At 53.9% G+C, this 26,935-nt stretch overlaps 1 protein-coding gene across 1 annotated transcript in view; it reads left to right on the forward strand.

Annotated features, from left to right (window-relative positions):
- notch1b (notch receptor 1b) overlaps nucleotides 1–26,021 on the forward strand; it is a 96,145-nt gene extending 70,124 nt beyond the window's left edge. Inside the window, 22 exon segments of the mRNA XM_080212439.1 lie at nucleotides 25–226; nucleotides 3,315–3,468; nucleotides 5,722–5,906; nucleotides 6,397–6,415; nucleotides 6,418–6,498; nucleotides 6,501–6,527; nucleotides 8,219–8,280; nucleotides 8,282–8,477; nucleotides 9,124–9,236; nucleotides 9,448–9,488; nucleotides 9,490–9,548; nucleotides 9,551–9,883; nucleotides 9,886–10,018; nucleotides 11,285–11,701; nucleotides 12,703–12,851; nucleotides 14,010–14,226; nucleotides 17,265–17,358; nucleotides 17,961–18,126; nucleotides 20,430–20,731; nucleotides 22,729–22,874; nucleotides 23,072–23,171; nucleotides 24,642–26,021. Coding sequence (XP_080068565.1) covers nucleotides 25–226; nucleotides 3,315–3,468; nucleotides 5,722–5,906; nucleotides 6,397–6,415; nucleotides 6,418–6,498; nucleotides 6,501–6,527; nucleotides 8,219–8,280; nucleotides 8,282–8,477; nucleotides 9,124–9,236; nucleotides 9,448–9,488; nucleotides 9,490–9,548; nucleotides 9,551–9,883; nucleotides 9,886–10,018; nucleotides 11,285–11,701; nucleotides 12,703–12,851; nucleotides 14,010–14,226; nucleotides 17,265–17,358; nucleotides 17,961–18,126; nucleotides 20,430–20,731; nucleotides 22,729–22,874; nucleotides 23,072–23,171; nucleotides 24,642–26,006 — 4,561 coding nt within the window. The 3' untranslated portion in view covers nucleotides 26,007–26,021.
- Nucleotides 26,022–26,935: the final 914 nt, after the last annotated feature.

Raw genomic sequence — 26,935 nt, forward strand, 5'->3', positions numbered from 1 at the left:
TTAACTCTGTATTCCTTTTCTCAGCTCCTGTTTCAATGGTGGGACGTGTGTCGACGGAATCAACACCTTCAGCTGCCTCTGTCCGACCGGATTCACCGGCAGCTATTGCCAACATGACATCAACGAGTGTGACTCCAAACCATGTCTCAACGCTGGCACCTGCCAGGACAGCTATGGCACCTACAAATGTACCTGTCCCCAAGGCTACACCGGCCTCAACTGTCAGGTAACCACAGAGAAACACCAACTCTCTGCCACGTACCCGGGGTGGGGGGGTGGGGGGTGGGCAGAGGGTCAAGGTGTGCTGGCCTTTTAGAGAATAGTGTGAGAGCGCCCCAGAGGGCTGGGTTAGGGGCAGCATCGCGATAGGGTGCAACGTGGGCAGAATCGCTTCGCAACTGCTGGTGTTGAGGGTGAGGCGCAGTGGCCAGGGGGGTGGGGGAAGTGGACAAGGGGCTTACAATGGACTGTTTTATCAATGAAAGGAGATTTTGCTCACAAACGGCTGTGAGATTTACACGTGGAGGCAGCGGGCATGGCTGAGGTTTAAATGAATACTTTGCGTCCATCTTTACCACTATTAATCCAGACACTCAGCTAATGTTCTGGGGACCCGGGTTCGAATCCCACCACAGCAGAAGGTGCAATTTGAATTCAGTAAAAAAGAAATTGGAATTAAGAATGAAACCATTGTCCGAAAATCCCAACTGGTTCACCAATGTCTTTTAGAGAAGGAAATCTTCCATCCTTATCCGGCCTGGTCTACATGTGACTCCAGACCAACAACAGTGTGGTTGACTCTCAACTGCCCTCTGAAATGGCCCAGCAAGCCAGAAGGCAGTTCAAGAAGGCAGCTCATCACCACCTTCTCAAGGGCAACTAGGGATGGGCAATAAATGCTGGCCAGCCAGCGATGCCCAGGTCCCACAAATGAATGAAAAGAAGCCCCGTAGGAAGATGCTAGTCAAACCCATGGTGAAAGAGACACTGGAGGGGCTAAGAAGTGATAAAGAGATGGTATTAGAGAGGCTGTCTGTACTTACAGCTGATAAGTTGTTAGGACTGGGATGTCACTGAGGAAGTAAGGGTGGACGTTGTGGAGGCATCTTCAAAAGCTCCTTAGGGATGGTGCCAGAGGATCGGAGAATTGCAAAGGTTACACCTGTGCTCAAAAGAGGTGTAAAGATAATGGCAGCAACTCCAGGCCAGTCACTGAGCTTCTCTAATAGAGAGGCCTTCTTTTTCAGTCTCTTTAACTCCATTTATCAAAATATATCAAAACAGTCTCCAATGCTATCCAATTAAAACATGCCAGCTAGCTGTGAATGAACCCTATGTGTAGAGGTGTCTATGATAACCCAATCCTGTAGCTCTCTTTAGAACAAAATGGAACTTCAGATTTTTAAAGGTCAAATCTCATAAATGACCCTATTTTCTGAAATGTCAATATTGTTGATAACAAGTGAAAAGGTCAGAAAGAATAAACTCAAATCCCCAGTAACATTTCCCTGAAGAAAGTGCTTCTGTGTACAGTGCTGGCAGTTCTGAGTGAAGAATGTGTTATTGCCACTTTCAGTGCCCTGTGTATCTGTGCACCCAGATCCCTCTGCCTATCAATACTCTTAAGGGTTCTGCCATTTACTGTATATTTCCTATTCTGTATTAGACCTTCCAAAATGCATTTCCTCACATTTGTCCGGATTAAACTCCATCTGCCATCTCTCCGCCCAAGTCTCCAGCTGATCTATATCCTGCTGTACCCTGTGATGGTCCTCATCGCTATCCACAAATCCACCAACCTCTGTGTCATCCGCAAACTTAGTAATCAATCCAGTTATATTTTCCTCCAAATCATTTATATACATTACAAACAGCAAAGGTCCCAGCACTGATCCCTGAGGAATGTCACTTAATGCCATGTGACTAATACTAAAACTTTGCTTTACAATGATATCGAGGCTGATCTGATCGTGGCTTTAACTCCACTTTCCTGTCCCCCACATCCCTCGACCCCCTCCTCAGTCAGAAATCTCTCTCACTCGGCCTTGGCCCAGTGACCCAGGATGCACTGCTCTCTGGGGGCAAGGAGGGGGGGTAAATTTCAGAGAGTAACAGCCCCCTCAGAGGAGAAATTCCTTCACACTTCCACATTAAACTGGAGATCCTCTCCCCTTCAGACTGTACCCCGCCTAGTTCCAGATACCCCCACACGGGGAAACATCTCTTCAGCATCTATCCTATCTGGGGAAGATAGAAGCAGGGAAGTTGTTTCCACTGGTGGGTGAAACTAGAACTAGGGGGAATGGCCTCCAAAATAAGGGGGAGCAGATTTAGGACTGAGTTGAGGCGGAACCTCTTCACACAAAGGGTTGTGAATCTGTGGAATTCCCTGCCCAGTGAAGCAGTTGAGGCTACCTCATTGAATGTTTTTAAGGCAAAGATAGATAAATTTTTGAACAGCAAAGGAATTAAGGGTTATGGTGAGCGGGCGGGTAAGTGGAGCTGAGTCCATGAAAAGATCAACCATGATCTTATTGAATGACGGATCAGGCTCGAGGGTTAGATGGCCTATTCCTGCTCCTAGTTCTTATGTCCTTAAGTCCCCTTAGGACCTTATATGTTTCGATAAGATCATCTCTCGTTCTTCTAAACTCCAATGGATACAGGCCAAACCTGTTCAGCCTTTCCTCCTAATATAACCCCTTCACTCCAGGAAGTTGTATAAAACACTGGGTTTGACCTCAGCGAGAGTCCAGCACTGGACAGCGCTCTTTGGGAAGGATGTGAAGGTGTTAGAGAAAGGCAGAAAAGATTGACGAGAATGGTTCCAGGATGAGGAACTTGCATTCCAGAGATGGATCAGAGAAGCTGGGGTCATTCTCCTGAAACAGAAGGGAAGGTGGAGAGGAGATTTGACTGAGGTGTTCAAAATGACGAGGGAGTTGGACAGAGTAGAAAGGGAGAAACTGTTCCCATTGGGAAAAGGATTGAGAAGCAGAGGACACAGATTGAAGGTAATTGGTGAAAGAAACATTGGTGAGTCCAGCTCAAACATTCAGCATTCCACAGCTTGGGTTTAGTGAGGGTGGGAGCTGGGACACTGGCCAGGGCTGTGTTGGAATACTGAGTCCAGGGGTAAGCAGGACGCGATTGAGAGTTTCTGAAGGAGATGATCCGAGGCAGGACCTGGAGACGGGCAGCGTTGCGAAGGTGAAGAGATGGTGAGAATAAGATCAGGAGCTGATCTCGGGGTCAGGAAGGTGGGTGAGATTACAGAGGGTTTCAATCATCCTCTCTCTGTTTTTACTTTCTAGAATCTGGTGCGTTGGTGCGATTCGTCGCCTTGTAAAAACGGTGGCACCTGTTGGCAGACTGGCACCACCTATCGGTGTGAGTGTCGGAGCAGCTGGACTGGCCTGTATTGTGATGTGCCCAGCGTGTCTTGTGAGGTGGCTGCTAAACAGCAAGGTAAACCCCCTGCCCACACCGGTACCCTTCCACACCCTCCGACCCCCACCCACACCCTCCAACCGGCCCCCCCTCCATGTTCTCCGACCACCCCCCCCGACAACACACCCCCAACCCCTCTGATCTGCTGAGTTTATCCAGCATTTTCTGTTTTTATTTATTTTTTATCCTTCTCTTCAATTTGATTTGGTTTATTATTGTCACGTATTAACATACAGTGAAAGGCATTGTTTCTTGCACGCTGTTACAGACAAAGCATACCATTCATAGAGAAGGAAAGGAGGGAGTGCAGAATGTAGTGTTACAGTCATAGCGAGGATGTAGAGAAAGATCAGCTTACTGCAAGGTAGGTTCATTCAAAAGTCTGACAGCAGCAGGAAAGAAGCTGTTCTTGAGTCGGTTGGTACGTGACCTCAGACTTTTGTATCTTTTTCCCGATGGAAGAAGGTGGAAGAGAGAATGTCCGGCATGTGTGGGGTCCTTAATTATTCTGGCTGCTTTGCTGAGGCAGTGGGAAGTGTAGACAGAATCAATGGATGGGAGGCTGGTTTGTGTGATGGATTGGGACTACATTCACAACCTTTTGTAGTTCCTTGCTTCTTGGGCAGAGCAGGAGCCCATAGCAAGAATGCTTTCTGTGATGTATCTGTAAAAGTTGGTGAGAGTCGTAGCTGACATGCCAAATTTCCTTAGTTTCCTGAGAAAGTAGAGGTGTTGGTGGGGCTTTCTTAACTATAGTGTCGGCGTGGGGGGGGACCAGGACAGGGTGTTGGTGATCTGGACACCTAAAACTTGAAGCTCTCGACCCTTTCTACTTTGTCCCCATTGATGTAGACAGGGGCATGTTCTCCTTTACACTTCCTGAAGTCGATGACAATCTCCTTCGTTTTGTTGACATTGAGGGAGAGATTATTGTTGCTGCACCAGTTCACCAGATTCTCGATCTCTCTTCTGTTCTCTGTCATTGTTTGAGATCCGACCCACTACAGTGATGTCGTCAGCAAACTGGAGAATCGAGTTGGAGGGGAATTTGGCCGCACGGTTATAGGTGTATAAGGAGTATAGTAGGGGGCTGAGAACACAGCCTTGTGAGCTCCGGTGTTGAGGATGATCGTGGAGGAGATGTTGTTGCCTATCCTTACTGATTGTGGTAAAATGGACAATTTCACATTTTCCCACATTATACTTCTTTTGCCAGATCTTTGCCCATTGACTTAACCTATCTATACCTTTTTATAATCTTATTATGTTGTTCTTCACAATTTACTTTCCTACCTCTCTATATCAGGAACAAATTTGGTAATCCCTTCATCGCAATCATTTATATAAATTGTAAACAGTTAAAGCTCCAGTACTGAACCCTCTGGCACTCCACTTGTTTACCTCTTGTCAACCTGAAAACTATCTATTTATGCCTACTCTCAGCTTCCTGTTGGCTAGCCAATCTTCTATCTGTGCCAATATGTTACCCCCAACATCATGAGCTTTTATTTTATCCAATATCCTTTGGTATGGCATTTATCAAATGCCTTCTGGAAATCTAAGTACAGTACATCCATCAGTTCCCCTTTATTCGCAACAAATGTGACTCCCATGTAACAGCACATGTTACGTAACCTCTTCCACCTTCTTCCGTTGGGAAAAAGATACAAAGGTCCCATACCAACCGAGTCAAGAACAGCTTCTTCCCTGCTGCTGTCAGAGGTTTGAATGGACCTACCTCGCATTAAGTTGATCTTTCTCTACACCATCGCTATGACTGTAACAAGACATTCTGCACCCTCCCTTTTTATTCTCTATGAATGGTGTGCTTTGAGCAGCATGCAAGAAACAATACTTATCATTATATGTTAATACACGTGACAATAAAAATCAAATCAAATCAAATCAAAATCCTTTCGAACAGGCTCTTGCTGCTGGCTGCAGACAGTTGTTATCTGTTGCTGTGGGGGGGGTAGCATGGTAGCACAGTGGTTAGCACTGCCTGCTTCACAGCACCAGGACCCAGGTTCGATCCCGGCTTGGATCACTGTCTGTGCGGAGTCTGCATGTTCTCCCCGTGTCTGCGTGGGTTTCCTCCGGGTGCTCCGGTTTCCTCCCACAGTCTGAAAGACGTGCTATTTAGGTGCACTGACCCGAACAGGCGCCGGAGTGTGGCGACTCGGGGAATTTCACAGTAACTTCATCGCGGTGTTAATGTAAGCCTGACTTGTGACTTATGAATAAACTTTGAAACTTTGTTCTGTTGTGTAGGGGTGGAGACAGACCAGTTGTGTCGGAACAGTGGCCTCTGCATTGATGCCGGGAACACCCACCACTGCCGCTGTCAGGTTGGTTACACCGGCAGTTACTGCCAGGAGCAGGTGGATGAATGGGCGCCGAACCCATGCCAGAATGGAGCCACGTGCACCGACTACCTGGGTGGATACTCCTGTGAGGTGAGGCGAGGTGGTCAGTCACACTGGAGGTCAGGGGTCAGCGTTTAGCTTCCACTGCGGAGGGGTCGGGATTAAGGGTGGGAGTTGGAGGCTCGGCCTTTTGTGTGTCCTGTTTAGACTGAGACCTTGTCTGTCCGTTCAGCTGGATCTCCGACACCCCGGGGTACATGTGGACGAAGAACAGGGGCAATTCTGCCCTCAGACCAATACTGACCCATCAACCTGGGCCTTTATCACGTTTAGTGGGATCTTGCTGTGCTCACACTGCCCTGTTTTTCCTCATTGTCACATTCTCAAAGTGTCATTGTTGGTGACACTATTATGGGATGTCTTGAGAAGCAGCAATGCTGATTCCTTTCGTTTCCATCCTGGGGCCTCGAGGGTTCCTGCCGGAACGTTCCGTCCGCGGGTTCTCGATCCCGAGGGGTGTGGCTGTGTGAAATGAATATTTAACCAGGTCCCGTTTTGTTCCTCTTCCCCGATCTGACAGTGCGTCGCTGGTTACCACGGATTAACTGCTCCGAGAGATTAACGAGTGTCTCTCCCAGCCCCTGCGGCAATGGCGGAACCTGTATCAACCTCATCAACACCTACAATGTTCCTGCCCTCGAGGGACACAGGGTACGAGGCACAGCGTCCGAGGGGGTGGGGAGGGAAGGGATACTCTTCGAGCGTGTGATTGGAGGGGTTTTGGAGGGGGTGAGTGAAGATTGGAGGGAGGGGGCGAGTGGGGATGGAAGGGAGAGAAGAGCGGGGGTCGGAGGGGAGGCGAGCGGGGGTCAGAGGGAGGGGGCGAGCGGGGGTCGGAGGGGAGGGGGCGAGCGGGGTCGGAGGGAGGGGGCGAGGGAGGGTCGGAGGGGAGGCGAGCGGGGGTCGGAGGGGAGGCGCAGCGGGGGGTTGGAGGGGAGGCGAGGGAGGATCGGAGGGGAGGCGAGTGGGGGTCGGAGGGGAGGCGAGCTGGGGTCGGAGGGGAGGCGAGCGGGGGTCGAGGGGAGCGAGCGGGGGTCGGAGGGGAGGCGAGCGGGGGTCGGAGGGGAGGCGAGGGAGGGTCGGAGGGGAGGCGAGCAGGGTCGGAGGGGGAGGCGAGCAGGGGTCGGAGGGAGGCGAGGGAGGGGAGGCGAGGGAGGGTCGGAGGGGAGGCGAGGAGGGTCGGAGGGAGGCGGAGGGAGGGTCGGAGGGGAGGCGAGTGGGGGTCGGAGGGGAGGCGAGCTGGGGTCAGGAGGGGAGGCGAGGGAGGGTCGGAGGGGAGGCGAGGGAGGGTCGGAGGGGAGGGCGAGCGGGGGTCGGAGGGGAGGCGAGCGGGGTCGGAGGGGAGGCGAGTGAGGGTCAGAGGGGAGGCGAGTGAGGGTCGGAGGGGAGGCGAGGGAGGGTCGGAGGGGAGGCGAGCGGGGGTCGGAGGGGAGGCGAGCGGGGGTCGGAGGGGAGGCGAGGGAGGGTCAGAGGGGAGGTGAGTGGGGGTCGGAGGGGAGGTGAGTGGGGGTCGGAGGGGAGGTGAGTGGGGGTCGGAGGGGAGGCGAGGGAGGGTCGGAGGGGAGGCGAGCAGGGGTCGGAGGGGAGGCGAGCTGGGGTCGGAGGGGAGGCGAGCTGGGGTCGGAGGGGAGGCGAGCTGGGGTCGGAGGGGAGGCGAGTGGGGTCGGAGGGGAGGTGAGTGGGGGTGCTCAGTGAGTAAACCCAGAACTGGATCCTGTTAATGTGACTGTCACTAACTGGATCTAATTCTTGCATCTGGAACATGTGATGATTTTCCCATTTCCGAACTCAATCTCTCTCTCCTTCTCCCTCTGCTCCCCTCTCTCTGAACCCATCTTTCTCTCACTCCCCCTCTCTCCCACCCCCCGTCTCTCTTTCCTCCTGTCTCTTGCTCCCCTCTTCCTCTCTCCTTCCCCCATCACATTCCCTCTCTCTCTCACTCACTATCTCTCCTTTCCTCTCTCTCTCTGTCTCTCATTCCCTCTCTTCCTCCTCCTACCTCTCATCCTCTCTCTCTCTCTGTCTCCTCTCTTTCTCATCCCCCCCTTCCTCTCTCTCTTTCTCTCTCATCCCCCCTCTATCTCTTTGTCTCTCTCTATCGCTCTTTCTTTCTCTCTCTCTCTCTCTCTCTCTCTCTCTCTCTTTTTGTCTCTCTCATTCCCTCCTCCGGTCTCTCATTCTCCCTCTATCTCTCTGTCTGTCACCCCCCTCTCATCCCCCCTCTCTCATTCCTAGGGGAATTTCACAGTAACTGCATTGCAGTGTTAATGTAAGCCTTACTGGTGACCAATAAAATGAACTTTAACTTTTTAACTTTAACGTTATTTTTCCCTCTTTCCCAGGTGTGCACTGTGAGATAAACCTGGATGACTGTAACCCCCAGGTTGACTCTCTGTCAATGGAGCCCTCGCTGTTTTAACAAGGGTCGCTGTGTTGACCGTGTGGGGGGTTACAGCTGTATCTGTCCCCCGGGCTTTGTGGGGGAACACTGTGAGGGTGACGTCAATGAGTGTCTGTCCAACCCGTGTGATAGCCGAGGGACACAGAACTGCGTCCAGCTCGTCAACGCCTACCACTGTGAGTGTAGGCCTGGCTACACAGGTGAGGGGGAGAGGCTTGGGGGTCTTTGCGAAGGGGAGGGGGAGGGGTTTGGGGTGTTTGCGAGGGAGGGGTATGGGGGTTTGTGAGGGGGAGTGGACGGGGGTGTTTGAGGGGGAGTGGTATGGAGGGTTGGTGAGGGGTGAGGGGTGAGGGGATAGGTTTGTGAGGTGGGAGGGGTATGGGTGGGTTTGTGAGGGGGGGTACGGGGGTGGGTTTGTGAGGGGGGAGGGGTATGGGGGTGGGATGGGGGTGGGTTTGTGAGGGGGGGTTTTGGGGTGGGTTTGTGAGGGGGGAGAGGTATCGGGGGGTTTGTGAGGGGGGAGGGGTAGGGTGTGGGTTTGTGAGGGGGGGTTTTGGGGGTGGGTTTGTGAGGGGGGTATTGGGAGGTTTGTGAGGGGGGGTATGGGGGTGGGTTTGTGAGGGGGGTATGGGGGTGGGTTTGTGAGGGGGGAGGGGTAGGGGGTGGGTTTATGAGGGGGGGTTTTGGGGGTGGGTTGTGAGGGGGAGGGGTATGGGGGTGGGTTTGTGAGGGGGGAGGGGTATTGGGAGGTTTGTGAGGGGGGGGGTATGGGTGAGGGGGGAGGTTTGAGGGTCTAGCTGCGAGGTGATTGAAGGGACGGGTACTGACCGCTCCCTCTCGCTCCAGGTCTCCGGTGTGACCGGGTCTTTGACGGCTGTAAAAGTCGCCCGTGTCGGAACGGAGGGACCTGCTCCGTCGCCAGTAACACTGCCCATGGCTTCATCTGTCGGTGTCCGCCGGTGAGTGACCTTTAACCTCCCCCCCCCGCCCCCCGAATCCGGTGATCCTGGCTCGGTGCTTCAGACTGTCTCGCGCACCGCGTGGCGACACTGTTAGCCGATCGGGGGCTGTGTTTAACAGCCCGTCACAGGCGTTCCACACCCTCCCTCTAACTGAACCCCCTCTCTCTGTCTCTGTCTCTCCCCCTCCCCCCCCCCCCCCCCCCTGCAGGGTTACGAGGGGGCGGCTTGCCAGAACCATGCAGTACCTGCGGCATCTGATGTGTCGGAACGGAGGGACGTGTGTGTTGAGTCCGGGGGGGTTGCCTCGCTGTGCTGTCCCCTGGGGCGAGGGGGGGTGGACTGCCAGCTGCCCACGCGGAGTCCCTGTGAGTCCAGCCCCTGCTACAATGGGGGTACGTGCGAGAGTACCCCCTCGGAGCCCTTCTACAGGTGCCGCTGCCCCCGGCTGTTTAACGGGTTACAGTGCTTCATCCTGGATTATGAATTTGGAGGGGGAACTGGACAGGACATCACCCTCCCCCCCATCGTGAACTCGGGCTGCGATAAACCCCAGTGTGCCCGTCTCGCCACGAACCGGGTGTGTGAAGCCCATTGTAACACCCACGCCTGCGACTGGGACGGGGGCGACTGCTCACTGAACTTTAACGACCCTGGAAGAATTGCTCGCAGGCGCTGCAGTGCTGGCGTTACTTTGGAGACGGGAAATGGCACGAACATTGCAACAACGCAGGCTGCCTGTACGATGGATTCGACTGTCAGAGTGTGGAGTCGCGGTGCAAGTGAGTTCCTGAGTGGGTTTGAGGAGAGACGGACTGGGGTGGGGGGGGGTGGAAGGGGGTGGAAACGCAGACAGGGCAGGGGGGACACAGCAGGGTGCAGACAGGGCGGGGGGGGGCGGTGGACACAGGCAGGGTGCAGACAAAGTAAAGTTTATTTATCAGTCACAAGTAGGTTCACATTAACACTGCAATGAAGTTACTGTGAAAATCCCCTCGTCCCCACACTCTGGCGCCTGTTCGGGTTACACTGAGGGAGAATTTAGCACGACCGATGCACCTTAACCAGCACGTCTTTTGGACTGTGGGAGGAAACCGGAGCACCCGGAGGAAACCCAAGCAGACATGGGGAGAATGTGCAGACTTCACACAGACAGTGACCCGAGCCGGGAATTGAACCTGGATCCCTGGCGCTGTGAGGCAGCAGTGCTAACCACTGTGCCACCCCAAGGTGGGGGGATACAGGCAGGGCGCTGACAAGGTGGGGGCTGTAAACAGGGCACCGACAGCCCGCAGACTGAGGGGGGGAAAGGGCAGTGTAAGAGCGCGGTGTCCCCCAGCAACATCAAGCCATTTGCAGCCTTGTTAAGAAGGAACGGTGTTTATAGATAGAGAAACCGGGTACAGGGAGTCCCCAGCCCAGGCCTGCCCTGAGGCTGAGCTCCCGTTCTTACACACTGACTATATGGCTGCTCAACGATTCTGCCTGAGAGCACTCCACCCTCCGCGGTGATCACTCACTCCCAGCCCCCCATTGGGCCCTCCAGTTAGGTCACACTTCTCCTGCTGCGCTGTTTTAAAGAGACAGGCGCCACAATCAGTGCAGGCAGCGTCAGGGAGATCGACCCCCCTCCCCCCCTCCACCGCAAGGTACAGTCACTGGGGGGGGGGGGCGGAGAGAGGAGAGAGAGGGAGAGAGGGGGAAAGCGATACAAACACAGAGAAGCAACAAGAGAGGAACAGAGAGAGAGGCAGACACATAGAGAGAGAGAGAGAGAGTTGGAAGAACAGTTTAGGAGTGTGCAGAATGAGGACTGAGCTTAGGGGAGGTGTGGGGGGGGTTGGGATTAGTGCTGGGGGGTGGGGGAAGAGCGGGGGAAGGTAGGAGGGGAGGGTGGGGAGTGGGAATGGAGCTGGGGACTCGGTGGGGAGGGGTGGGGGTTGGAGGGAGAGGGGGGGTGGGTGATTGATGGATTGTGGAAGAAGATGTGATGAATCTTCGCTGTGCCCTGACACTGATTAACCCCTGTTTCCCCCCCCCCCCGAAAGCCCCCTGTATGACCAGTACTGTGAGGACCATTATGGAGATGGACATTGTGACCAGGGCTGTAACAATATCGAGTGTGAGTGGGACGGTCTGGACTGTGCCCACGACAAGCCCCAGAAGCTGGCAGACGGCACGCTGGTCCTCATTGTCCTGGTGCCCCCCGAACAGCTCCAGAACAACTCCGTGGGATTTCTCCGTGGGCTCAGCCGGATCCTGCACACCAACGTGAAGTTTAAGAAGCACGCCGGGGGCGACATGATGGTCTATCCGTACTTCGGGAATGAGGCAGAGTTACACAAACATCACGCCAAGCGATCGCTGGAGGCGGTTATCGATGTTTTCAGCCGAGCTAAACGCTCCCTCTACACAACGGTGAACATGAGACTTCGCAGAGAGCTGGACCAACAGGAGGTTAAAGGGTAAGTACACACACACACACACACACACACACACACACACACACACACACACACACACACACACACACACACACACACACACAAACATCCATTCCGTAAGGGTAACAGGGAACTCCCCCGCCAATGACGGGCCCAATATCTATCCTTCAAACAGAATATTGGATCATGTCCAACGAGAGACATTGACCCCTGGACATTCAGTGACCATCACTGAATCCCCCCCCCCTATCAACATCCTGGGGGTTACCATTGACCAGAAACTCAACTGGACCCAGCCATATACACACAGCGACTCCCAGAGCGGGTCAGAGACTGGGAATCCTGCAGTGAGTAACTCACCTCCTGACCCCCCAAACCCTGTCCACCATCTACAAGGCACAAGTCAGGAGTGTGATGGAATACTCCCCACTTGCCTGGATGGGGGCAACTCCAACAACACTCAAGGAGCTCGACACCATCCAGGGCAAAGCAGCAACTTGATTGGCACCACATCCACAATCATTCACTCCCCCCACCACCGACGCACAGTGCCAGCCGTGTGTACCATCTACAAGATGCACCGCAGCGACTCACCAAGGCTCCTTAGACAGCACCTTCCAAACCCACCACCTCTACCATCTTGAAGGACAAGGGGAGCAGATACCTGGGGTACACCATCACCTGGAGCTTCCCCTCCGAGTCACTCACCACCCTGACTGGAAATATATCCCCATTTCTTCACTGTCACTGGTCAAAATCCTGGAACTCCCTCCCTAACAGCACTATGAGTGTACCTACCGTACATGGATTGCAGCAGGTTCAAGATCAGCTCCTTCTCAAGGGACAGTTAGGAATGGGCAATAAATGCTGGCCAGGCCAGCGATGCCCATGTCCCAGAAATACTTGTGGGATCCTGCTGTGTACAAACGGTGACTAGATTTCACATGGTGCAGCATTTTGAGATATCTTCAGGTAGTGAAAGGCACTATGTAAATGCAAGATCTTTATTGTTCCTATCCTAGATCGATTGTGTATCTGGAAATTGATAACCGTCAGTGCTACCAGGCTTTCTCAGACTGCTTTGCCAGTGCGACGGATGTGGCAGCTTTCCTGGGTGCCATGGCTTCCCGCGGCAGCCTCCAGCTCCCGTACAACATCGAGGTTGTGCAGAGTAAGTGAGAGTTTCGGATCACCTTTAACCTGCTCCCTACCTTCGAAAAAGGCGGGGAGGGAGGGAGGGTGGAAAGCAATGATGCAACATCTGCCAGTATCATTAGCAGCATCTCAAAGGGCAGTTCCTGCCCTGAGTTATACGCTGCCAAATCATTAAGGCAAAAAAAAGAATTGATCGGAGTGGTTGGGAAGTTGATGTCTTTGTAGTTGGGATCAGTTTGTAATTCCCGAGATTTTGACAGATTAATCCTGCTGTGCTAATTTGATGATTGCTAAATCCTTTCCCTTCGCCAGAGACGAGAGTTCGACTTCCTTCAAGTCTAAAGAAGAAAAAAAGAAATAAGACCTGGGAGTGTTTTGGGACTTTTTTCTCTCTTCCGTTTATTTCTTTTTGCAATTCTGATTATGCATCGTTTAACTGACCTCATTCCAAGAGTTTATCGCACTGACGGAATCATAATTTCTTTCCGTGCTCCTGTATAAAATGTAACACTTGTGGTTTTAAACTCTGCACAAACTCCGAGTGCATCTCCCTCTCTCCCTCCAACTGCCTTTCCATCTCTCTCTGTCCGTCTCTCTCTCTCTCCATCTCTTGGACTCTATCTGCCTCCGTCTCTTTCTTCTCTCTCCATCTCTCTCTCTTTTGTCTGTGTCCTTTTTTCTGTCCTTCTATCTCTCCTTGACAGTCTCTCCATCTCTCTCTCTCTCTCTCTCTCTTTCTCTCTGTCTCACTCTTTCACACTTGTCTCTCTCCACTGCCCTCTCTGCCTCTTCCCGCCTTGGTCTCTCTCTGTTTCTATTTCTCTTTCTGTTTCTCTCCATCTCTCTCTTTTTGTCTCTGTCCTTCTCTTTTCTGTGTTTCTATCTCTCCATCATTGTCTTTCCATCACTCTTTTTCTCTCTCTCTCTCACTCTTTCACACTTGTCTCTCTTCACTGCCCTCTCTGACTCTCTCTTCCTGCCTCGGTCTCTCTTCATCTCTGCCCTTCTCTTTGTCTTTCTATCTCTCCATTGCCCTGTCTCTCCATCTCTCTCTTGCTGTCTCTCTCTCTCTCTCTCTCTCTCGCTCCTTCACTGCCCCCTCTCGCTTTCTCTCTTTTCCTCTCTCTCTGATGCAGTGTGGTTCGATAAATTCCTCCTTCTTCCCTCTCTCCAGGTAAGAATGATCTGACTCCACCTGACGTTAACCTTTACCCCATGTATGTGGTGGTGTCAGTGCTTATCTTCCTTGCCTTCATTGGGATGGGCGTGCTGGTCTCCCGTAAGAGGCATCGCGAACACGGCCAGCTGTGGTTCCCGGAAGGTTTCAAGGTTACGGACAGCAGTAAGAAGAAACGCCGGGAGCCAGTGGGCGAGGATTCGGTCGGTTTGAAGTAAGTTGGGTGTTTGATCCATTCGCTGTCAGTGGTTTGTCTGCTGCAAAGAGCGGGGTTCAGTGTAGGGGGAGATTTCCAGCCTGTTTACGTGATTGTCTAACACACAGCTTCTCCGTTTCAAATCCAGGGGTTTGTTTAACCTAACATTCACTCCCTGGGTTACAGCGGCTTGGCACAGTGTCCACTCACTCACTCAGAAAGCAAGCACACCCCAGTGGGCTGAATGGCCTGTTTCTGTGCTGTACATTAACTGCAATTCTATTTTACAATATTGTGTGTGTGTCTCTCTCTGTGTCTGTGTCTATGTGTCTGTGCCCCTGTCTGTGTGTTTGTCTCTGTGTGCCTATCTATTTGGATGTGTGTGTGTCTCTCTCTCGCTGGAATGTTACCATCCTGCCTTCCGTGGAATCGGAGCGGGCGAGGAGAGGAGAACAGAAATGTCCCTTCACCTCAGGCAGGAATTTCCGATCTCGCTCGAGAGAATCAGTAAAATCCCAACTTCTGTGTGTGTGTGTGGGTGCGTGGGTGTGTGTGTGTGTGTGTGTGTGTGTGTCTGTTTTCTCTGTGTGGGTGGGTGTACCTGTCTCTGTGTCTGTGTGTGTGTGTGTGGGTGTACCTGTCTGTGTGTGTGTGTGTGTGTGTGTGTGTGTATCTGTCTGTGTGTACGTGTGTGTGTATCTGTCTGTGTGTACGTGTGTGTGTACCTGTCTGTGTGTATGTGTGGGCGTATCTGTCTGTGTGTATGTGTGGGCGTATCTGTCTGTGTGTACGTGTGGGTGTATCTGTCTGTGTGTACGTGTGTGTGTATCTGTCTGTGTGTATGTGTGGGCGTATCTGTCTGTGTGTACGTGTGGGTGTATCTGTCTGTGTGTACGTGTGGGTGTATCTGTCTGTGTGTACGTGTGGGTGTATCTGTCTGTGTGTATGTGTGGGCGTATCTGTCTGTGTGTACGTGTGGGTGTATCTGTCTGTGTGTACGTGTGTGTGTATCTGTCTGTGTGTATGTGTGGGCGTATCTGTCTGTGTGTATGTGTGGGTGTATCTGTCTGTGTGTGTGTGTTTATCTGTGGCTCTCACTGTGCATCTATCTGTCCGTGTGTTTGTGAGTGAGTCTGTCACTCTCTCTCTGTGTCTGTGTGTGTCTCACTCTCTCTTTGTCTGGGATTTCTGCCTCTGTCACTCTCCCCATTTACTCTTTTATTTCTGTGTGTGTCTATTTTCTCTCTCTCTGTCTCTCGTGCTCTTACACACTCAGCCTTTTGCTGATTCACTTTCACTCACTGTCTGTTCATCTCTAAGTATCTCAGTGTTCTGTTTGTGTACACTCACACACTAACAGGCCCGTAATCTCCCGCATTCACTGAACATCCCTCGTACCTGGAACATTCCATAAATCCCCTCCACTCTCTCTCCAAGATCTCGACATCTCTCCTGGGGTGTGGAGCCTGGAATTGGAAACGATATTGGGGGCTAATGGGTGATTTACACTGAGGTCGGCGAGGCCTGGGAAGGGGAGCTTGCGCTTGTCCAAACTGAGATCCTTTTGGTCACTGGCTGTTTTTTCCCAGCTAGCTGGAGGATTTACCCACCGTGGGAAAATAAACTTACCCAGAAAGGAATAGGCCTCGATTGTAGGGAGGGAGGGATGGCGGGGGGGGTGGGTGTGGGGCAGCAGCTCCTTCTGAAGGCCGCCACCCCACCCCGGCTGCTGAGGTCCACCTTTAAGGTCCAGCAGCCGCTGGAGCCCTTCCTCCACCCCCAGTCCCTTCGTGCCCAGGGCCCCAGGACTCATGCTCAGTGCCCCAGGACGCGGGCCCAGGGCCCCGGGACTCGTGCTCAAGGCCCCGGGACTCAGGCCCAGTGCCCCAGGACTCATGCCAGCGCCCCAGGACGTGTGCCCAGGGCCCCGGGACTCGTGCCCAAGGCCCCAGGACTCATGCCCAGCGCCCCGGGACGCGTGCCCAGAGCCCCGGGATTCGGGCCCAGGCAGGCTGCTGCTGTTCCACTTCCGCCATTGTTGGTGCAGGGATTGGAGATTGGCGGCAGCTCTCTGCGGTGGGCGAGGGGCTGAAGTCCCACTCGGACATGGGAAGGGAAACCCCACCGTCCATAACTTCCAGTCGTCACCTGTCTCAGGTATGGAATGAAGAGGCTCAGTAACACTCTGTGTTTCCATCTCTCAGTGAGGCTCTAATACAATTACTCCCACTCATCCTTCACATTCTCCCACTCGGAGAAGTCTGGAATATCGATTTGGAGGGAAAAATATCAACTCTCTCTCTCTCTGTCTCATTGTTTTCTGATTAGTGATTATTTTGATTTGATTTATTATTGTCACGTGTGTAACATACAGTGTAAAGTATTGTTTCTTGTGCACTGTACAAACAAAGCATACCATTCATAGAGAAGGAAAGGAGAGAGTGCAGAATGTAGTGTTACAGTCATAGCTAGAGTGTAGAGAAAGAAGCTTCATAGAATCCCACGTTACAGAAGGAGGCCATTCAACCCATCGAATCTGTACCGACCACAACCCCACCCAGGCCCAATTCCCACAACCCCAAGCATTTAACCTGCTAATTTACTTGACACTAGGGTTAATTTAGCACGGCCAATCAACCTAACCCACACATCTTTGGACTGTGGGAGGAGACCGGAGCACCCGGAGGAAACCCACGCAGCCATGGGGAGAATGTGCAAACTACACGCAGACAGTGACCCAAGGGCAGGATTGAACCTGGGACCCTGGCACTGTGAGGTGGCAGTGCTAACCACTGTGCCACCATGCTGCCCCAAAAGTGGTAAGCCTAAGGATTGGGAGCATTTTACAATTCTACAGTTCTTTTTCCCGATGGAAGAAGGTGGAAGAGGGAATGTCCGGGGTGTGTGGGGTCCTTGATTACACTGGCTGCTTTCCCGAGGCAGCAGGAAGTGTAGACAGGGTCAGTGGATGGACAGTTGCTCTATCTGGTCAGTGAGTGATGAGATAAGGAGGGGAATGCCCAGGTCACTCATTCCTGGTCATGAACTGTCCGCAGGCCCTTGAAGAATGTTTCTGATGGAGCGCTGATGGACAATAATCAGAATGAGCACTGGGCTGATGACAGTGGCACTGACACCAAGAGGTTCAAGGTAAGACCCGCTGTACAACACACTCCCTTCAACTTTCCCTCTGTCTCTCCACTCGTCCGTCTCCACCCCCTCTGTCTCTCCCCCCTCTCTATCTATCTCTCCCCACTCTCTCTCTGTCTTTCCCCACTCTCTATCTATCTCTCCCCACTCTGTTTCTGTTTCTCCCCACTCTCTCTCTGTTTGTCCCCTCTTTCTTTCTGTCTCTCCCCCGACTCTCTCTGTTTCTCCCCACTCTCCCTCTGTCTCTCCCCACTCTCCCTCTGTCTCTCCCCACTCTCTCTCTGTCTCTCCCCACTCTCCCTCTGTCTCCCCCCACTCTCTCTCTCTCTCTCCCCACTCTCCCTCTGTCTCTCCCCAATCTCTCCCTGTCTCTCCCCCACTCTCTCCCTGTCTCTCCCCCACTCTCTCCCTGTCTCTCCCCACTCTCTCCCTGTCTCTCCCCCACTCTCTCCCCCACTCTCTCTCTGTCTCTCCCCCACTCTCCCTCTGTTTCTCCCCACTCTCTCTCTGTCTCTCCCCACTCTCTCTGTCTCCCCCCTCTCTCCTTCTCTCCCTCTCTCTCGCTGTCTGATTGGTTTCATTCTGTTTTCTCTCTCGGGCAGTTTGAGGAACAAGCGATATTGGTGAACCGCGAGGACCACACTGACCATAGGCAGTGGACGCAACAACACCTGGATGCTGCAGATCTCCGACTGCCCACCATGGCCCCCACCCCTCCGCAGGGCGAGATCGAGTCTGACTGTATGGACGTCAATGTCAGAGGCCCAGGTAGCTTATAGACACACTGTATATAACATATAGACACACTGTATATAACATATAGACACACTGTGTATAATATATAGAACACACTGTCTATAACATATAGACACACTGTATATAACATATAGACACACTGTGTATAATATATAGAACACACTGTATGTAACATATAGACACACTGTATATAATATATATAACACACTGTATGTAACATATAGAACACACTGTATGTAACATATAGAACACACTGTATGTAATATATAGAACACACTGTATATAACATATAGAACACACTGTATATAATGTATAGAACACACTGTATGTAATATATATGACATGTAGAACACTATATCACATGTAGAACATACTGTATATAACATGTAGAACACACTGTATATAACATACTGTGTATAATATATAACACTATGTAAAATATATAAAACACACTGTACCTAATATATAGAGCACTGTACATACGAAATGGAACACACCATATATATTATACAACACACTGTATACAATAACACTTTGTACATAATATGTAGAAAACACTATATATAATATATAGAACACTGTATATAGTATATATTATTTCAGTTTGATAAGGTTCTCCACATTAAGCTATTGCAGAAGATATGGAGCCATGGGATTGTGGGTGATTTAGCGGTTTGGATCAGAAATTGCCTGGCTGTAAGAAGACAGAGGGTGGTGGTTGACGGGAAATGGAGTTCAGTTACTAGTGGTGTACCACAAGGATCTGTTTTGGGGCCACTGCTGTGTGTCATTTTTATAAATGGATGAGGGGGTAGAAGGATGGGTTAGTAAATTTGCAGATGACACTAAAGTTGGTGGAATTGTGGACAGTGCAGAAGGATGTTGCAGGTTACAGAGGGACAGAGATAAGCTGCAGTGCTGGGCTGAGAGGTGGCAAATGGAGTTTAATGTGGAAAAGTGTGAGGTGATGCACTTTGGAAGGAGTAACAGGAATACAGAGTATTGGGCTAATGGTAAGATACTTGGTAGTGTGGATGAGCAGAGAGATCTCGGTGTCCGTGTGCATAGATCCCTGAAAGTTGGCACCCAGGTTGATAAGGTTGTTAAGAAGGCGTACGGTGTGTTAGCTTTTACTGGTAGAGGGATTGAATTTCGGAGCCGTGAGGTCATGTTGCAACTGTACAAAACTCTGGTGCGTCCGCACTTGGAGTATTGCGTACAGTTCTGGTCGCCGCATTATAAGAAAGATGTGGAAGCATTGGAAAGGGTGCAGAGGAGGTTTACCAAGATGTTGCCTGGTATGGTAGGAAGGTCTTCTGAGGAAAGGCTGAGGGACTTGAGGCTGTGTTCGTTAGAGAGAAGAAGGTTAAGAGGTGGCTTAATAGAGGCATACAAGATGATCAGAGGGTTAGATAGGGTGGAGAGTGAGACCCTTTTTCCTCGGATGGAGATGGCTAACACGAGGGGACAAAGCTTTAAATTGAGGGGTGATAGATATAGGACAGATGTCAGAGGTAGGTTCTTTACTCAGAGAGTAGTAAGGGTGTGGAATGCCCTGCCTGCAGCAGTTGTGGACACCAACATTAAGGGCATTTAAATGGTCATTGGATAAACATGGATGATATTGGAATAGTGTAGGTTAGATGGGCTTTAGATTGGTTTCACTGGTCAGCACAACATCGAGGGCCGAAGGGCCTGTACTGCGCTGTAATGTTCTATGTTCTATAACACACTGTACCTAATATATGGAACACTGTACATGCTATATGGAACACACCATTTACAATATATAACACACCGTATACAATAACACATTGTACGTAATATACGGAACACACTGTGGGTGTGGGACGAGCTCACTGTGTGGTGTTACTGATGCTTATTCCCAGTATGGGTGATGGTACGGGTGGGGGTGCAGGCCGGGGGGTGGGTGTGGGGGTGTGGGTTGGTGTGAGGGCAGAGGAATGGGTGTGGGTGAGGGTGCAGGCGGGGGGTGTGTGGGTGGGGGTGAGGGTGGGAGGTTTGGGTGTGGGACGAGCTCGCCATGTGATGTTACTGACATTCCCGGTGTGGGTGGTAGTACGGGTGGGGGTGCGGGCCGGAAGGGGTGGGTGTGGGGGTATGGGTGGAGGGTGTGGGTATGGGATTGTGGGTGGGAGTACAGGCGGGGGGTGTGGGGGTGTGGGTGGGTGTGAGGGTGGGGGGTGGGTGTGGGTGGGTGTGAGGGTGGGGGATGGGTGTGGGGGCAGGGGTTGGGTACGGGGTGAGCTCACCGTGTGGTGTTACTGACACTGTTCCCCGGTTTGTGTCCGCAGATGGTTTCACCCCTCTGATGATCGCCTCGTGCAGTGGGGGGGGTCTGGAGTCGGCCAATAGCGAGGAGGAAGTGGACGATGCCTCGGGCAATCTGATCTCGGATTTTATTTACCAGGGTGCCAGCCTCCACAATCAGACAGACCGGACGGGTGAGACTGCCCTCCACTTGGCAGCTCGCTATGCCCGCTCTGACGCTGCCAAACGCCTCCTGGAATCCAGCGCTGATGCCAACATCCAGGATAATATGGGCAGGACTCCGCTCCACGCTGCTGTGGCTGCAGATGCTCAGGGAGTTTTCCAGGTGTGTCCAGGTCTCCGAGTCCCACTTTCATCTCAGTGTCGCCCAGTTAGAGCCAAGATCCATCACCATCGGGTGTTAATGGGGAACAGCCTAGAGGGGATGTACAACACCCCCCCCCCGACCCCATCACCCCCTGCCCAACCCCCCCCACCCCATCACCCCCTGCCCAACCCCCCCACCCCATCACCCCCTGCCCAACCCCCCCACCCCATCACCCCCTGCCCAACCCCCCCCCACCCCATCACCCCCTGCCCAACCCCCCCAACATCCATCACCCCCTGCCCAACCCCCCCAACATCCATCACCCCCTGCCCAACCCCCCCACCCCATCACCCCCTGCCCAACCCCTCCAACATCCATCACCCCCTGCCCAACCCCCCCACCCCATCACCCCCTGCCCCACCCCCCCTGACCCCATCACCCCCTGCCCAACCCCCCCACCCCATCACCCCCTGCCCAACCCCCACCCCATCACCCCCTGCCCAACCCCCCACATCCATCACCCCCTGCCCAACCCCCCCACCCCATCACCCCCTGCCCAACCCCCCCCACCCCATCACCCCCTGCCCAACCCCCCCACCCCATCACCCCCTGCCCAACCCCCCACATCCATCACCCCCTGCCCAACCCCCCCACCCCATCACCCCCTGCCCAACCCCCCCACATCCATCACCCCCTAACCCCCCCATGACCCCATCACCCTCTGCCCAACCCCCCCACCCCATCACCCCCTGCCCAACCCCCCCCACATCCATCACCCCCTGCCCAACCCCCCACATCCACCCCCTGCCCAACCCCCCCACATCCATCACCCCCTGCCCAACCCCCCCACATCCATCACCCCCTGCCCAACCCCCCCCACTCCATCACCCCCTGCCCAACCCCCCCACATCCATCACCCCCTGCCCAACCCCCCCACATCCATCACCCCCTCCCCAACCCCCCCACTCCATCACCCCCTGCCCAACCCCCCCCACTCCATCACCCCCTGCCCAACCCCCCCGACCCCATCACCCCCTGCCCAACCCCCCCACCCCATCACCCCCCTGCCCCAACCCCCCCACATCCATCACCCCCTGCCCAACCCCCCCACATCCATCACCCCCTGCCCACCCCCCCACATCCATCACCCCCTGCCCAACCCCCCCCACTCCATCACCCCCTGCCCAACCCCCCCCACATCCATCACCCCCTGCCCAACCCCCCCACATCCATCACCCCCTCCCCAACCCCCCCACTCCATCACCCCCTGCCCAACCCCCCCCACTCCATCACCCCCTGCCCAACCCCCCCGACCCCATCACCCCCTGCCCAACCCCCCCTGACCCCATCACCCCCTGCCCAACCCCCCCGACCCCATCACCCCCTGCCCAACCCCCCGACCCCATCACCCCCTGCCCAACCCCCCCACCCCCATCACCCCCTGCCCAACCCCCCCCAACATCCATCACCCCCTGCCCATCCCCCCCCACCCCATCACCCCCTGCCCAACCCCCCCCGACCCCATCACCCCCTGCCCAACCCCCCCCAACCCCATCACCCCCTGCCCATCCCCCCCCCCATCACCCCTGCCCAACCCCCCCCGACCCCATCACCCCCTGCCCAACCCCCCTGACCCCATCACCCCCTGCCCAACCCCCCCGACCCCATCACCCCCCTGCCCAACCCCCCCGACCCCATCACCCCCTGCCCAACCCCCCCACCCCATCACCCCCTGCCCAACCCCCCCAACATCCATCACCCCCTGCCCATCCCCCCCACCCCATCACCCCCTGCCCAACCCCCCCCACCCCATCACCCCCTGCCCAACCTCCCCATGTCCCTGTGCCCTCCCTGCACCATCCCCGCATCCCTGCGCCCTCCTCGTGGTAGTGTTCTCGGTCCGTGCTCCCGGTCTGCGTTCCTGGTCCGCGTTCCCGGTCCGCGTTCCCTGTCCATGTTTCCTTCTGTGTTTCTGGTCCGCGTTCCTGATCCGTCTTTCATTGTTTGATTGGCAGATTCTGATCCGGAACCGAGCGACTGATTTGGATGCGCGGATGCACGATGGGACCACACCACTAATCCTGGCTGCTCGCCTGGCTGTGGAAGGGATGGTGGAGGAGTTGGTGAATTGTCACGCGGATGTCAACGCTGTGGATGACCTTTGGTACGAGGCTGACTGATCACCGTGTGAGGGTACCGGCGCGGGGGGGCAGGGCTGGTGGTGTGGCGGTCTCGTACTGGGACAAGTGGGTGGCTTGGGAGTGACTTATTAGAGGTGTATCGGGGTCAGGGGTCACTGATTGAACCCCACAGTCAGGCCTGGGGTGAGTGGTACTGACGGGATGTGTTTGTGTTACCAGGAAAATCGGCCCTGCACTGGGCAGCTGCTGTCAATAACGTGGAAGCAACAATGGTTCTCCTTAAAAACGGAGCCAATAAAGACTTACAGGACAACAAGGTAAGGAAATGGGAGTTATACTGACACGGGGGAGAGTGCGGAGGCGAGTGGGAAGGGGAGTTATACTGACACGGGGGAGAGTGCGGAGGCGAGTGGGAAGGGAGTTATACTGACACGGGGGAGAGTGCGGAGGCGAGTGGGAAGGGAGTTATACTGACACGGGGGAGAGTGCGGAGGGTGAGTGGGAAGGGAGTTATACTGACACGGGGGAGAGTGCGGAGGCGAGTGGGAAGGGAGTTATACTGACACGGGGGAGAGTGCGGAGGTGAGTGGGAAGGGAGTTATACTGACACGGGGAGAGTGTGGAGGTGAGTGGGAAGGGGAGTTATACTGACACGGGGGAGAGTGCGGAGGCGAGTGGGAAGGGAGTTATACTGACACGGGGGAGAGTGCGGAGGCGAGTGGGAAGGGAGTTATACTGACACGGGGGAGAGTGCGGAGGCGAGTGGGAAGGGAGTTATACTGACACGGGGGAGAGTGCGGAGGTGAGTGGGAAGGGAGTTATACTGACACGGGGGAGAGTGCGGAGGTGAGTGGTAAGGGAGTTATACTGACACGGGGGAGAGTGCGGAGGTGAGTGGGAAGGGAGTTATACTGACACGGGGGAGAGTGCGGAGGCGAGTGGGAAGGGAGTTATACTGACACGGGGGAGAGTGCGGAGGTGAGTGGGAAGGGAGTTATACTGACACGGGGGAGAGTGCGGAGGTGAGTGGGAAGGGAGTTATACTGACACGGGGGAGAGTGCGGAGGTGAGTGGGAAGGGAGTTATACTGACACGGGGGAGAGTGCGGAGGTGAGTGGGAAGGGGACACTGATAGACAGACGCAGGAGATAATCAGCAGAAAAGGTTGTTGTGATCTGGAAGGCGCTGCCTGGAAGGGCGGTGGATCAAGAATCAACAGGAACGTTCAAAAGGGAATGAGTGAAATACTGGAAAAAGAAATAATTTCCAGGAGAAAGAATCAAGGGTGAGATTGGATTAATTGGATAATTTTCAAAGGGCCACGTAGGCACGATGGGCTGACTGGCCTCCTGTGCTGGATGATTGGATGTTATGCATGGTTAATTGGGACAGCATGGTAGCACAGTGGGTTAGCACTGCTGTCTCACAGCACCAGGGACCCGGGTTTGATTCCTGGCTTGGGTCACTGTCTGTGTGAAGTTTGCACATTCTCCTCGTGTCTGCGTGGGTTTCCTCCGGGTGCTCCGGTTTCCTCCCACAGTCCAAAGGTTGTGCAGGTTAGGTGGATTGGCCGTGCTAAATTGACGTTAGTGTCAGGGGGACTAGCTAGGGTAAATGCATGGGGTTATGGGGATAGAGTCTGGGTGGGATTGTGGTCAGTGCAGAGTCAGTGGGCTGAATGGCCTCATTCTGCACTGTAGGGATTCTATAGGTTTTAGTGTGTTTGACTTTGTAGCTCCTTCCGGGGTTGACCCTTGTTAACCTCTGGCTCCTCTGTCTCCCCCCAGGAAGAGACGCCGCTGTTCCTGGCAGCTCGGGAAGGGAGTTACGAGACGGGCAAACTCCTGCTCGAACACTTTGCTAACCGTGAGATCACTGACCACATGGACCGTCTGCCTGGAGACATTGCCCAGGACCGCATGCACCACGACATCGTGAGGCTGCTGGATGAATACAACCTGGTGAGGAGCCCCCAGGTACAAATGGGGCCCAACGCGACCACCACCCTCTCCCCTCCAATCTGCTCGCCCAGTGGCTACGTGTCCAACCTCAAAGCAGCCAGCCACAGCAAGAAGGCTCGGAAGAATGGCGCCAAGACCGGGAGCAACAAGGAAACCAAAGAAGCCAAGGCAAAGAGGAAGAAATCCCAGGATGGCAAAGGGAGCCTATTGGACAGTTCGGCTGTCCTGTCTCCTGTCGATTCCATGGAATCCTCCCACACCTACCTCTCAGACGTGGCTTCTCCTCCTCTGTTAACATCACCGTTCCAGCAATCGCCCACCATTCAACTCAATCACCTGCAAGGGTTAACTGGGGACGGGCACCTGAATCTGGGCCACCTGGGCATAGGCAGCAAGCAGGAGCTGGCCCTGAATGGGTCCAACAGGATGGTCTTTGAATCGGTGACTCCTCATCTGTCTCACCTCCCCACATCCAGCGGGCAGCCAATGGGAAACGCTTCAGTGGGCATGAGCCTGGGAGGAGCTGGGTCGATGAGAGGCCAGTGCGATTGGCTGGCGCGGATGCAGGTGGGAATGGCCCAGAATCCCTACAACGGCCTGAGGAACCCCCAAACCGGGGGGCTGCAGCAGAACCAGCACAGGATGATGACCTCCTTACACAACGGCATGCCCAACACATCGTTATCTCAGATTGTAAACTACCAGGCTCTACCCAACAACACTAGGCTGGTACAGCCTCATCTGATACAACAGCAGTCACAGGGCATGCAACCACTCAACACCATGTCCAATGGAAACACTCACCCCACGAGTCAAAGCTACTGCAGTGATTCGAGGCAGAATGATTTACCCCCAATGGGAGGCAACAACCTCCCCATTCACATGACTTCCGTTCAGGAAAGCCAGCTGGTGCAGACATCAATGCCAAGCTCCATGAGTCAGTCGATGGCCACCACCCAGTTCCTGACTCCCCCTTCACAGCACGGATACTCCTCCTCCATGGACAACACCCCGAACCACCCCTTCCCATTGGCCGACCACCCTTTCCTCACCCCATCCCCCGAATCCCCTGACCAATGGTCAAGCTCCTCTCCGCACTCCAACATGTCGGATTGGTCAGAAGGCATCTCCAGTCCCCCGACCAGCATGCACTCCCAAATGGGGCACCTCTCTGACCAGGTCTTCAAGTGAAACTAACCCCCTCCCTTCCCCACCCCCACCCAGACCCTCCTCTGGTCCCCGAAGCCCCCCCGACCACATCGAGCCCAGTGCCAGAGGAGGGCGGGGGGTCTGAAGCATCTGATTGGGCGATGGGACAGCCTGGGATTGGACTTTAAGTTTCTGTTTGGCGTTGGGTTTTAGACAAACACGGACGGGGCAGTTTTGGTCTTTGCTTTTGTTTAATTTATTTATGTACTTTTCCATTTTTATTGCGTTTTTTAATTTAATTCATGGATGGATTTTATTTGATGGTGTTTGAGAAACCAGCGTGTGACCTGCTGACTCTCCATCAGCAGCCCAGGCAGTTAGAGACTGTAACTTGTGTAGAAACCTGACACCTTTTTAAAACAAAACTATATAGCTGATACTCCTGTCAACCCATTTTAGCCAAATGATTTGTTGCTAATGTATAAAATAGTCTGACTTATATTTATATCAGCTCTGAATCTCCTGGAGAAAGGATTAAAAATGAGCCGTGTAAATGTGTGAGTACACTTACCGGACCACTCACTCACTCACTCACTTACCCAGCCACTCACCCACTCACCCATTCACTTACTCAGCCACTCACCCACTCACCCATTCACTCACCCACCCACTCACCCATTCACTCACCCATTCACTCACCCACCCACCCACTCACTCACTCACTTACCCATTCACTCACCCACTCACCCATTCACTTACCCAGCCACTCACCCACTCACCCATTCACTCATCCACCCACTCACCCATTCACTCACCCATTCACTCACCCACCCACCCACTCACTCACTCACTCACTTACCCAGCCACTCACCCACTCACCCATTCACTCACCCACCCACCCACTCACTCACTCACTTACCCAGCCACTCACCCATTCACTCACCCACCCACCCACTCACTCACTCACCCAC

This window comes from Carcharhinus amblyrhynchos, chromosome 25 (assembly GCF_965287045.1).
Source record: "Carcharhinus amblyrhynchos chromosome 25, sCarAmb.v2.hapA, whole genome shotgun sequence".
Taxonomy (NCBI): domain Eukaryota; kingdom Metazoa; phylum Chordata; class Chondrichthyes; order Carcharhiniformes; family Carcharhinidae; genus Carcharhinus; species Carcharhinus amblyrhynchos.